Source organism: Coturnix japonica, chromosome 15 (genome assembly GCF_001577835.2).
Source record: "Coturnix japonica isolate 7356 chromosome 15, Coturnix japonica 2.1, whole genome shotgun sequence".
NCBI classification, from domain to species: Eukaryota; Metazoa; Chordata; class Aves; order Galliformes; family Phasianidae; genus Coturnix; species Coturnix japonica.
In genome coordinates, this window is record NC_029530.1 from 4,473,244 (window position 1) to 4,487,013 (window position 13,770).

The following is a 13,770-nucleotide window of genomic DNA, read 5'->3' on the forward strand; positions in this document are numbered from 1 at the left end:
GGGCGGTGGGGCCGAGGCACTTCCGGTCGGCGGGAGCGGGGCCGCGCCGCCATGGCGCTGGACGCGGGGCGGCTGGACGGGCTGAGCCTGCAGGAGCTCAGCGAGCTGCTGGACGATGAGGAGCGGCTGCAGAGCATGGCCCGGGAGATGGACGAGGTGAGCGGAGCAATGCGCGGTCACACCGCCGGGATACGAGCTTCTTTAAGGGTGCCCCGGAGCTCGGCTGCCGGTTCCCCCCTTCTCCCCTCTGTCCTCCCGGCCTTTGTGTGGCGGGGGGGGCTGACAGCGTCCTGCTGCTGCTGAGGAGCCAGGGCCGGAGTGAAGGTGGCACCGGGTTTTTGCCTGTTTTTTCCCTGTTGTTGTTTTTTTTTCCTTTATTTCCCTGTTGGCTTCCCCCCCCCCTTCTTCCTTTTATCCTTTTATTTCCTCCCTTATTTTTTTCCCCCATTTCCTCTCTTTAATGCAGCCTTTTTTTCACTCCTGGGACGGCAGGAGCTGTTGTGTCAGTGTGTCGTGGCTGTGGGTTCAATCCCAGCCTTCGGACCGTGAGAATTGCTGCTCATTGCGGGGCTGCTGCTGCTCCTCTGCTCTCGGAATGTCTTTGTCAATGTGTCAGGCTCCGAGCCATGCGTCTGGAGCTGCGCTTGTTCACGTTAAATAGAAGCCTGAGTGTTTCGTGCTGCTGCCCTCCCCCTTTATGGGGTTTTCTGTGTGCTAGTGAACACTGTATTACGGTGCTTATAGTCTCTCCCAGCAAGCGCTCCTAAAAGATCAGCCAACAGCAAATATGAAGCAGCTTACGTGAAGGTATTGAAAGAAATGCTCGCTGCTTCTCTGGCTCTTGTATTAATTCCTGTTGTTTTAATGTAAAAAGTCCTAGGGTAAAATTGCAAGTGTAACCCTTCTGGTGCTTCCAAGGAAGTCGTTCTGGGTGACCTCCAACCAAACTGCTGAGGAGTCACAGGTGGGGCTGCCCTGCAGGAGCAGGAGAGTGACCCAGGGATGTTGGTGCTGTGCTGTGTGTCTTCTGTCCCTTGTATAAATAAATCTGTTTGTTGGGGCTGAGTATAATGGCTTCTCGAAGTACAAGTTTCTATGAAAACATTAAGAAACTGTTGAAGGAACTGATACTGCTATAAAAGAGTAAGGTATGGAAAGACCTTAGGGACACTGGTGGATTACTGGGAGGCATTAGAACCTGTGTAAAGGCAAAATGTTTAAGGAAAGTCAATGGGATGTAATGGGCTTAGCTCAGTGTGGATGTGAATGGGTGCAGAATTGCTGACTTCATGTAACCTCTGTCCAGGTATACTGGTAGATTGCTCTGCAATCTGCTTGTTTTTTTGTCAATATGTGCTTCAGACTAGATGAGAAGCAACAACAGACCTCATGACCTCAGTGCAAAGATTCTCTCTTACTGCAGAATTAAAGCATATTCACAATGTGACCCTCCAGCTTTCCTCTTTCGTTGGCAGCAGAAGGCTTTTAAATTGTAGAGTAAAGTTCTCTGGGCCCGAGGGAATATTTTGTGGTGTTTGGAAAGTGTGGCTAGGTTTGAAGGTATTTGAGCTGTGTGGAAATACAGCGACACTACTGTCTGCTGTAATCCTCTGTTATTGTGCACAGAGGCTTTTAGTAGAGCCTGTCCAGCTCAGAAGTGTTTGTCCATCTTGGAAGTGGCTGTTGAGTGCTTCGTTCTCACTCTGTTTTTGCCTTTGCTGATGTTTTTGCTCCTTGGCTTTGTGCTGCTGGGTTTCGATTGTGCACTGTGATGTATGCAGCAGGAAGAGGGAGAGAGGGAAATCCTGAGCATTAAGGAGGAACTGTGCTGACTTCATTGCTGCTTGTGTAGAGACCTGGTTTGGGGTTTGTATGTGTACCTTTGTTATAGGGAGGTTCCAAAGTCCGTAAATTAATAATTTAATCAAGGCACACTAACTAAATTGTGATTCCTGAGTCACTCCTTTGAGGTCACTTGTGTTTTCAGTGACAAAATTGGCTAAAAGCTGATTATTTCGTAATGGAAGAAACCTTTGTACTCCTTGTTGCAAGGGAAACCCAGCTCAAAAAAAAAGCCCCAGTGTTTTGTTCGCAAAAAAGGATTTGGAAAATCACTTGGCTTTCTTGCTAATGGCTAAAAATAGGCTCCTTCCCAGCCCTAAAGGGAGTGTGTAGCACTTGAGCAGCATTTGTATGTGTCATCATGGGGGCGTGTGCACATATCTCTATATATAAAGTCTCTGTGTGGGTTTGCACACGTATATATTACACTGGGGGGATAAAATATGCCTGTACAGTGTCCTGTGCTCCATAGCCCCAGGTATGTGAAAACAGGGCATCAAGGAGCTAAGCTGCTTTTTCTTTCTATAACGTTGTTTTTGAAGCCTCTGGGCTTTTAGCTCCTGAACAAGGAACATCTTGTCTATTGGAAAGAGGAAGGAAGCCAATTGTCTGGTACTCCCAGGCTTTTATAACGGAGGAGTTTTAGTGATAATCCTTTGAGGTTAATCTCTTTTGTACATAGGAAGGATTCATCTTCACGAAATAAAAGCACATTGTTCATAAAAGTCAGTCTCAGCAAGTTTGTGATGTGATACTGGTGGTGCTTCAATGAATTTCAGCGGTGAACATTGGTTTTCTCTTGACCTGTGCTGGGACGTTGCTTTAGGAACAGTGCAGCATTGTGTTACTGTATGCTGGAGTTCTGCTGCCAGAAGTTGTTTGCTTTTCAAGACCTTAATTATATGAAATAGAGTCATCAAAAATGTATTGCCTCCCTCTTTGCTCCAGCATTTCAGAGTACACTGGAAAGCACAGGGAGGGGTTTTCAATGTTACCCTGATCTCAAAAGCTGTTTAAAAAAGCAGAGGCAGTGCAGAAAGTCCAAGTTCAAACTATGTGAATGCATGCCCGGATTACTCAGATTCCTCATCTTGTCCTAAAACCACACTGTGTAAGTGGTTATGTTCTTGTTTGCCAAACGTGAAATTTAGCTGCACAGTGAGGGTTTAGACGTGGTGACAATGACTGAGGGCTGTATTCCAGCAAAGCATCTGATGATAACCTGTGTGTAATGGCACCGATTGCAGCTCCATGCAGCGCTTTCTTCTGGAACAAACACTAAAGAATTGAAACTCACCTCTTAACCTTTATTTCCTTCTTTTTAAAACTAGTACGTACATAATTGGGAGACCTAAATTTAGCAAATCTAATTACTTTGGATTACGTATTAATGTTTATTACCAAGCTGATGCTGTTAGAGGCTGTAGTATCATTCACCAGCACTTGATGAAAAGCTCTCATACATCTGTACCAGAAGGCTTTATTCTCCTCCTCTGCACCTGTTAGTTCCTATTTCAGGGTTAACTTGTCACTCCAAATGTGCACAGTTGCACTTTGAAGTGTGACAGAAAACTTTGTCCCTAAAAATGAAAGAAAGAATGTGGGAATGCTAAAGGCTGGAAAAAGACCAGAGAAACCTAAAATGAAAGCGTGGATGTTTGCTTGCTCTAAAGCAATCAAAATGGAACAGCTTGGTAGTTTGGGTTGGGTTTCTTTTGTTTTATTTGTTGCTCCTTAAGAGACTTGTTGAAGGTATCAGTAGGTGACTTGGGCACTTCTTAAGTATCTGAAGATTAGAAGGGCTGCTCAAGCCCTGAGTCTGGCTTTATTCACCTTGCTGTGCATGCAGATTGTCTCGATCCCTCTGCCTTGTTTGTCCCATTCAGGCTGTATGGGGAGTCCTCAACAGTGAAAAGAAGAAAAAAGAAGGGGTACCATCATCCCATCTTATTATGTCTCATGATTCTGACTGGTATTTTTCATCTCTTTGAAGATCAAGGTTTCCTGCTTGCTGAAGTGCTCACGACCTCAAAGTCTTGCTAGCAATTCTGCTGGTTGTGTGCTGTTTGCTGGCTGCTTCCATTGGGCAGGTGAACATCTGATGCACTGCAGCAATGCCCTTCTGTAACAACTTTTTGTCACACGATAGGTCTGACAGCAAAATAACTCAGGTTGGGTTTATTCCTTGCCTCTTTGGCTGCAGCTGTTGTCCTGGGCTTGTGAAAGCCATGAAGTGATGCGGAGGACAAACACTGTGCTGCACTGTTGATCATAATGGGGGGATCATGCTGCACTGCTCCTTTGATGCTCATGTTATTATATAACTGGTTTGGTTGTTGTTTTTTTAATCCATCCACTCTTTGAAAGATTTTCTTTAGGGCTTTTTAGGTGAAGTGTTTGCTTCTCAGGTTCCTTCAATTTACCCCTAAGTGTAGCAAAACTTTCGCAGGAAAGATTATTAAACCAAATTTGCATCCATGCCAGATATGATTCTGTTTCTTTTTAAATTGGGATTGTACTCAAGGTGCACTGGTTTGGGATTCTGTTTGTTCTTTTCGTTATGAACAGAACTTTGTCCCTCCACAGACTTCTTCCCATGAGTTGAAGCATTCAAACGTCCCCTAGAAATGAATGAGTCTTCACCTTTGCTTTGGAAATGAGTTGTTCTTTGGTTTGCCTTGTGGTTGAAGGCTTGCTTCTTTTCCCAGTTTTGAGCAAGTTTCTACATAAGTGTCTCATCTGTTCAACGGTCCATTGTCTTTTTTAGAAAAGAAATGTGACACAGAGTCTAATGCTGGAAGTGAGGACACCTGATGGTGACGTGTGAGTCCTGTCTTTGATCAGCTTCTGCAGAAAAGTGCCCTTCTTAGCAGCTTGTGGAAAGCATTGAGTCACCAAGTCTTGTGTCATTTCAAGAAAACGAAGAATATGTCAACTTTTCTTCTGTTTTAAACAAACCTATGTTAGGCTTTCACCTAAACGTGCATTAGGCCACGAAGGTTAGACATCAGTAGGTAAGGACAGCAGAGGGAATCGCTCAGTGTTACACCTAGGTGGCTCACCTTTGCTTGTTTGCCATCAAACCAGGTAAATATGTCTTTACAAGTGCTGTCGTCATACTGATTGTTCCTTATATTTACAAGATACATCCTGTTATGAGGATATTTATTCATCTTTACAGATTCATCATGCTGTAGAAGTCCTTCAGAAAGTCCTTGTAGAAGGTTGGGTGTTTCCTTCTTCGCAGCCTGACCGAGGACATCAGTCAGGGTGCCTGAGAGTTACTCGAGCTTCATCTCACTTCAGGAAGCTGCTTCTAATATTCTGTCTTTCTTCTCTTCTTTACAACATACGATTTGAGCAATTTCCTTTTCCTGGGAGTTGTACTTGAAACGTTTATAGATTTGTGTATCTTTCATTCCATCATTTTTTCCTCTAGCAAAAATGTACATAACGTCGTCTTCGTCCCAAAGAAAGATCAAAGTCCGCCCATAAAACTGGTCTTCCCAGGCTGACTGCACAGCTGCTTTGAAATGAGAACATCAGCCTTACGAGCAGAGAAAATGCAATCACCAGATCAAATCTGAGTTGCTTGAAGGAAGTTGTTTGCTCATTGAAGTGCTGAAAGAGGAGCAGAAAGCGTTAATCTGGTTGCAGTCTTTGGCAGTTCAGAAGGCAGCTTGTTAACAAAACCCATGGTGGAGGCAGGTAGTTTGGTAAGAAGCCGGGTGTCAGTCATTAAACTGTGAAATAATGTGCTTTTTGGTTCCATTCATAATAGGAAAATATTGTAAAACAGGGACTTCAGCTTTTGAAAAGCGAGTCTAGCAGAGTTGGATCGTGTGGGAACAAACAAATGAAAGCAACTCGTTTAATTCATATTATTTTGCATTGGATTCAAAAGTGAGAAGAGAGGGTTCTCTTTTTATTCTTGGAAAGTGTTCAAGTTGAAGACAAGCAGAGGATTGGAAGCTGTTGAGGCTTGATGTGAGAATCCTGAGAAGACAGAGCAGTGTTACAAAGCCAGTTTCTCTCATTTGTACAGCTTGGGAACAGAGTTCTGTTTTGATTGATGCAGCCTTTAGGACTCAGCATTATCCTTAATGATCCTTTTTTAAGTTGTTTAGCAAGAACAGGGGCAAAGGAATTGCAACTACGGTATTTCAGAAGCGGTATCTGGGGCCAAAGGTGTATCTAATCCAGATTTGAAGTTAGCAAGTTAAAGTGGCATATAAATATTCCTAAAGGAAGTGCTTTTGAAGATACTGTTGTACACTTGGGAGATATTTTCACCTGCTGCACCTGCGTGCCCAAAGAGCCAAGAATACCTGAATTCTGATCCTTTCACTTTCAGGGGCTGTCAATGGCTCATTCAGGTTTGCTCTATTTCAGAGGTGTGGCACTCCTGTATCAGCCCTGAGCATTAAAGTTGAAAGGCACTGTATTTTCCAGTTCTGCCCTGTACAAGGGGCATATTGATGTAGGAGGTCACAAAAAGTGCACCAAACATGTCATTGATTTTGAGGGTGGAATAACAGAATCTGTCTGTTGTGCCATGGGAAAGTTGTCCCATTTGTTGAGTCCTACTGAAATTGGATCCCTTGCTTTTTCTCCCTGTTTTTGTTTGGGTGTTTTTTTTTTTCTGTCTGAATCTTTTAATGTATCTAATGTGACATCCAAGGCAGACTTCTCCAAACACCCAGCTTTCCCAAAGCTCATGAAGGCTGCCTTGCTGAAATCGTGTGTGTGTGTAGGTATGGACAAACTACAAAAAGTCCAAAAGCATAATTTCAGGTTCAATACAGTAGAGCTGACTTCACAAAGAGCTTATTTCTGCTATTCGTGTTTTGAAATTCTGCAGTTGTCTACATAACCATTAATGCTGCTTAATGTTTGCACTGTCATTTCATCCACCTTTCTTCTTGCAGGCCCAAAATGTTCAGCACAGCAAGGACATGACACTTGCCAGCAACCGCAGCCTGGCAGAAGGCAATCTTCTGTACCAGCCCAAGTTGGAGTCTTTGAAAGCAACTTTGACTCAGAAATATCAAGAGCTGCAAGTTCTTTTTGAAGCATACCAGATAAAGAAAACAAAATTAGGTAACATTTTCTGTTGATCACAATGATTGGCCATTTTATAAGTGAATGTAAAAGCTGTTGTCTGCTTTGTTGTTTTTGCATGCTCTCATTTTACCTGTGTAAGTTAGGGTAACAGATGAAATGTCACTCTCACATAGCTCGGAGTTAGATCATTGCTAAGTATCTATTACACCCAGAAACACACGCTGTGGATTCTTAATGTTTCTGATGTGGTTCCCTGGCTGTTGTTCTCTAAACAACTGAATTTGTCCACCTTGCTAAAAAGCAAAACACAATTTGAATTCTCTGTGATTAATCATAAATAAAACATTCTTGTATTTAACATTCCCATTCCATACTGAATTATGAAGTATTGTGTATCTGATGCTGCACTTCTGGAAGTGCTTCCTTTCATTATTATAAACATAAAAATAGAATTAAATCACAGCTTGTAGCACCGTGCCTATGTTCTTTAACTACTTAAATGTTGTATTTTCTTACTGTAGATCACCCTGTCCAAAACATTTGAAGTATACTGTTTGTACATAGGCACCATTTTTATGCTGGCTGACACTTTATAGCTTCATTTAAAAGTCACATACAGACAGCTGTTTATTCTTCTTTTCATGCCATTGCAGACAGACAATCCAGTAATGCCTCACTGGAGACACTGCTAGCGCTCCTTCAGACCGAGGGGGCTAAGATTGAGGAAGACACAGAGGTAAGGAAAGTGCACTTTGATTCTGTCCCTCTCTGACCATTAATGAAGACTTTGGGTGTACATGGCTGAAGTATACCATTGAACATGTAATAATCTAAAGGGGTGGTTTTTGAGAATATGATCTGGTCTTTGCTTTGAACGTCATTAACAGTCATTTAATTTCAGTGGGATTTCTCTGAGTAATTTTTTACTCCTGAATCTTTGAAGTTTAAGAAGATGCTGTTTTTCAGAAATGAAAGCCAAACCCACTTAGTTCCTTGGCATTGCCTTCAAACTGATAACGAGTGAACGTGGAAATCTTTTTAATAGTGTCTGCCTGGTGTATGTATTGATCCATTACAAACGTCAATTAGTAACCTAATGAAAGACTGTGCCTGTGATGGTTTGTAGGATGAGAGGGCTGACTTTGCAGCAGTTCTGGTGGAATATTCCACTGTGATTTCAACGTATCTGTCTAGATGCCAGTAGTCACTGCTTGTTGGGCTGTGAGTGCCTGATGGGTGGTTTGTTTTTAGAGCAATGGAAGTGGTTAGTTTTGTTTGCAGATCTGCCTGCAGGACATTCTATAACTGCATAGTATCAAGGGAAAAGATCTTGGCCCTGGGTTGTGATTACAAAAAGATGTTCTCAGGACAAGTTGAATTTCATGATTATATGTGTGGTCACCTCTTTTAATTATTAAAGCATCATTTACCCAAAGGTTTTCTTGGTCTCATGTAGGCATGAGTCTTAAACCTGGCTTAGCAATAATCTGCCTCCCTGTGCTGAGTTCTTCGTGTTTCTGTTGGCATTGCAAGCAGTTCTAAACTGTGATTCAGTTTTGCTGTCAATCTGGAAAGCTGTTGCACTCAGTTCAGTCCTGTCTCTGATGATCAAGGGAATGTTCAGAGCTAAATTCAGATGTTCTTACTGCTGTTACTTCTGTATAAATTTCAGTTAAAATGGTGTTTAGCTCCCAGTGTTTCTGAGTAATAACTGCTTCAAAATTCTGCTCAGGATTGTTAGCATGCTCATCGTTGTGCTTATGCAAACTGGAGAATCACAGGCAAAACGTTATTTTTAGGCTTTGAGCTCTTTAGATTGTCCTGGAGTGTGGTGTTTTCTAAGAGATTATTCTATATTTGATAGAATATGGCGGAAAAATTTCTTGATGGTGAAATCCCACTGGATACCTTCATCGATGAGTACCAGAGCAAGCGTAAGCTGGCTCACCTGCGGCGGGTGAAAATTGAGAAGCTCCAAGAGATGGTGCTGAAGGGACAGAGACTTCCATCGGTGCAGCCTCAGCCCAGGGCAACCGACTCAACGCCAGCACCTCAAGATTCCTACTCTTCAGATGCAAACCCTCCTCCTTCAGCTGCACCACGACGAATACCTCCCCCTCCACCTTCGGTCCCAGCAGGACGCTTTCCTACTCCATTTACTGCGGCCGCGAGTTCAGGTCCAGCTGTTTCTTATCCAGGTGCTCCATATCCTCCTCTCCCACCTCGAGCTGGAGCTCAAGCTGCGAGTCAGTTGCCACAGCCAGGATGCCCATCTCAGTTTGTACCACAGTATCCTCCAGCTCTTCCCCAAAGACCGCCTCGCTTCCCACCACATCCTGGTTTTATCCTCCAGTGAATATTTTGGTGCGCCTGACCTACGTATTGGTGCTTATCGTTCCTTTTTCTCCCCCCTGTCAGAGACTTAATGTAGGCAGTGGAAAGCCTCTGTTTTTTGCACAATGGAGTATAAAATTTGATCTCTGGCACAGGTTTGAAATTGTGTCTGGTAGATATTATTGTTTTCAAATATCAGTGACAAACGAGGATTTTCTAGGAAGGTGGTAAGGGCTAGATGTGCAAGAGTGCACAGTGGATTTCCTGACGTTATAAATCTCTCTGAATTCTTTAGTGATGGCAGATCAGTGTTCTCTGTTCTGGTGGGTTCCCATTGCAGCTGGATGTGTGTATGGCAAACCAGGAGCTATTTGTCTCCCTAGAGAATTCTCTGTCAGTGCCAGTGTTTGTATGGTAACAGCCATATCTGAATTCTGGGTGAGGAGTTTTAATGGACCTCAATAGCAGCTTTTGTAGTGCACCCAGACTGTGGCGGTTCTGGCCAGGTGCACAGTGAGCTCACTGAGATGAAACTGTTGTCGGATAAAGTTCTTTTTTAAGTATTGAAAGTTACAAGAGTTTCATTTCTACATTTCAGTCGTTACCTTAGACTTTTCATAATAAAAGTACACGCTCTTCCCGTTCCTAAATAGCTGGTATTCCAAGAGTCCTGGTCTCTTGAAATTTAACTGAATGGTTTGTACAGCCAGTTTAGAGTTTTATAGAGACTTTAACAGGCATTTTTATTTCTTTACCTACTAAGACTTCCTTGCAGGTTTTTTTTTCTCTTCCATACCCTGCATACAGAAGTGATTGGTATTTGGTTTTTTTTTTAATTTAAACCAGTGCTTAGCTTTTGATATCATATGATTCCAGGAATCTAGGCAGGGTATTCTCTTAATTAAGTATTGGATTTTCATATCATGTAATTGCCCCCGGTTTCATTCTGCAGTTCTTGGCATGCGTATCCATTTGGAATTTGCAGTTAATATTTCTCTGCAAGAAGTCAAAACAGAGAAGGCTTTTCAGTTCTGTGGTTGTTATTTGCCTCTTACATAACCTGTTCTTGGTTTTTTATGCCACCTGAGTGGGAGGCTTCCTACGGCAGGACCCATTTCATTCTCATTATGACTCTTGAAGTGTAAGGTGCATGTGATGATTGAATCCTGCAGTAGGGGAGGCAAATCTCACCACTTGTTGCTCATGCAGAATATGACCACAAATTAACTGTCAATCCTGAAAAAAAAATAATAATAATTTTAAAAAAAGCCTTTTAGCTACTTGATGGCAGTTTAAGAAAGGCATCATCCAGAATATGTTACATATCTTCTCTGTTATTTAAAACACGTTCTTAGTGTTGTCCTGGAATACGCTGCATAGCTTGGAAGTCTGTACTACAAACAGCTTCAGTCAAAATAGAACATCTGATCTTGTTTTTCTTTATGTAAGGCCCTAGATTGTCCCTTAATCATTTCCTCTGGAGTGTGGTGGTTGCAAGCAAGTACTAATCTGAAACTAATCTCATAACAGGAAGCTGTCTGTTCTGAATATACGGTTATTTGGCTTGCTTTGCCTTCTGATGACAAAGGGCAGAAGGCTGGTCACTGTTACTGGCATCTAAACCCATTCCCCAGAGTAAATCTGGAAGGTTTTCTGTAGATGGGGGAGTTTGTGAAGCAACGTGCGTTGGATTTGTTTGCAAAGTGTTTTCTCTGTAATCTAGTGATGGTGCAGGATGTGTTTTTTTAATAGCGTAATATCTTTTCTTGGTATTATTTTATCATTGAAGCTTTGTGTAAGCATGGTTAATTATGACATGTTTCAAAATAATTTTGCTGTGCTATTAGTGCTGGTATTTGGATGGCAACTGTTGTGTCTGAATGCTAAACATAAATCTGGTGTAGGAAGGATTTGTGTCCTAGGAAGAAGGAAGGTGGCTGGGAGCTACCAGGGTGGCAGCTGACTACAGAAATCCATACATGGAGCCTGCTACACAAACTCTACAACACTCTCCAATCAGTTCTGCTGGCATTTAATGCAAACAGCCAGGTATATTTTACACTTATCCAGTGCCAACTTTTTGTTTCTGAGAGTTGCAGATCCTCAGAAGTCACAGAGGTGATCGGTAAGTGTACTGTGAATTTGCACTGCGTTTTATGTACCTAACTTTATTGGTGTTAGTAGTCCAAAAGTATTTTTACGACTTGTTAAATTTTCTGTCTTTTGGTAACTTTTGTGATAACGAGACCTTTCAGGGATACTTTATCTAAAAACAAACTCTTGTGCTAACTAAGTACAGACAAAGCTAATGCAGTTTTTCTGTCAGAGAGCAAAGCAATGCATTGTTGCATATGCATGTGGCTGATGTGCCTTAGGATCACTACCTGTGATTGTAATACTAGGATATTTTATCGTTTGAATAGCCATTGCTTGACTGATTTAAGGGCTCTTCAAGAGCACTTTCTTCTACAGAACTCTCACCCTCGTACTTTAGGAAAAAAAAACTGTATCTGCTATTTGTAAGCTTATAGTTGCCTTCACTGATGGGTTAGTTTGAACACAGGTGATAAAACTAATGTGATGTTTCAGTTATAGCAATCCCATGACTGAAATCCAGCTGCTCACAGAAAATGTTTTGCCATTAATTGCGTGTGGATGCGCACAAACTGTAAATACATACTTGACTGCTGGTGAAGTTTAAGGGTATAGGAGAAAAATGATTGTGGAAAGCTGTTTAAACCCTTTCACAAACACTAATCTGAATGAGTCGGGCAAGAGGTGTGTCAGTGGTTTGAACTGTTGCCCTTTGGCAGCTTCTCCTGTTCTGTTAGAGCTAATCAATTCTGCCATGGCTAGGATGTTTAGGATTGTACTAATTTGCACTGTTGATAAGATAGATTATAATGCCATAGGCAAGCAGAGACTTGAGGGGGGGTAGCTCAGTATGTGCTTGCCAAAATATATATCATGTTGTCTCGAGGATTCTTAATGTCTGCTGCAAATAGCGTATACTTCCCCAAAGCAATTGGAGTGGAGAAAAATCTCTTAAATATGATGTGTAACACGGCTTTAGAGTGTTGGTAGCATTGAAAATGCTCTATTTGGATGGCATTACTTTTGCCAGTCTTTTTGTATGCAGATTTTCTAAGTTATGACTAATTCAATTATATGCAGATAGGGTTGTTGGTTTGTTTGTTGGTTTTTTTTGTTATTTTTTTTTGGGGGGGGGAGGGAGCTGTTTTTTGATTATTTTTTAAATTTTTTTTTTGAACAATGATCAGCATTGAAGGGCTCAAACTCCAGGATGAGTTCTCTGCACTTCTGCGCTGTCCCTTGGAGGCAGCGGAGCCGGTGGGTCTGACTGAGCTGATCCACATGAGTCATGTTTGTGCTGCTGACCCTGGAGGGACTGTTTAGGGTAAGAGCTGTGTGGTTCCAGGAGGCAGGGCCCTGGGTGCCCCCATGTCCACAACCTCAGTCTCTGCCTCTTTTGGACTTGCCCTCTCAAACTGGAATGAAGTAGAGCTCACATAGGCAATCTGGAGCTACTTGGCAGATGTTGAGTTCAGAGGAGGCAGAGTTGTCCTGTACCTGAACAGTTCCTCTGTGTGATCCTGGACAGTCAAATAAAGGGGCAATTTTATATGCCTAGCGAGTTGTGAAATGTACAGTGGATTTGTTTGCATAATAAGTCTTTCTGTAATCTACTGTGGTCTGATTTTAAATAAAACATCGTATCTCTCTTGGTGTCACGTTCCCATTGTGGGTGGCTTCATTTAATCACGTAGACTCATGTTTTTTAATGCTAATGGTGAGCGTATTTAGCAAGATAACAGCAGTAGGTGAATGCGGAACTTAAATTAGCAGGAAAATAACTTCCCTGGCAAGGGACAGGTGTACTCAGATTCTGTACGTCTCAGTCACAGCAAAGCTGGGATCTGTGTTTTTGTTTCCCACCATTACCTGGAATGGATGCATCTAAATTCTTGCTCTGGAAAAGCGGGATGAAAAGGGGGAAGCCTGCTTTTAATTTGTTAATGGAGGAAAAAGTTAGAATTGAGCCAAGTCAAGTTAGGAGAGAAATGAGTCAACCAAAGTTATTTAGGAATATGAGTCAGATGGTAGAAAGAACATGGTGTGATATCTGTCACTTGAGTAGCGGTGTGAAATAGAAGTCCTCCTGCGGAACAACTGATGTTAATAGATGGAAGAAAATCCCTTTAAAAATGTTTTTCTTGATGTGTTCCATTTGTGGTGGCTGCGGAGAGTCGCTCACCTTCTGCTAATGCTGAAATAGGAAACGACAGATAGAGCAAACCGTGCTGACTCAGTGCGGGTGGGCGATGCAGGAAGGTGCTGTTATATAAAAGCTGCGGCTCCTTCACAGCTTTTCGAAGAATTCACAGCAGTCCCTGTGTTGTGTGGCTGGGAGCTGCACCCCGAGCTTCAGGAAGTGCCTCTGCTGTGGCCCAGCTTCAGGTAGGATCGTTGCTTCCCCACAGAAGTCACACAGTGCACTGCAATGCTGGA

At 42.4% G+C, this 13,770-nt stretch overlaps 1 protein-coding gene across 1 annotated transcript; it reads left to right on the forward strand.

The window, feature by feature from the left end:
• The first annotated feature begins 1 nt into the window (after position 1).
• On the forward strand, positions 2-12,992 carry VPS37B (VPS37B subunit of ESCRT-I). The gene is made up of 4 exons (XM_015877733.2): positions 2-156; positions 6,771-6,942; positions 7,560-7,642; positions 8,771-12,992. Exons 1-4 carry the CDS (start codon positions 52-54, stop codon positions 9,260-9,262), a joined length of 852 nt encoding a protein of 283 aa, XP_015733219.1. The 5' UTR covers positions 2-51; the 3' UTR covers positions 9,263-12,992.
• The last annotated feature ends 778 nt before the right edge of the window (positions 12,993-13,770 follow it).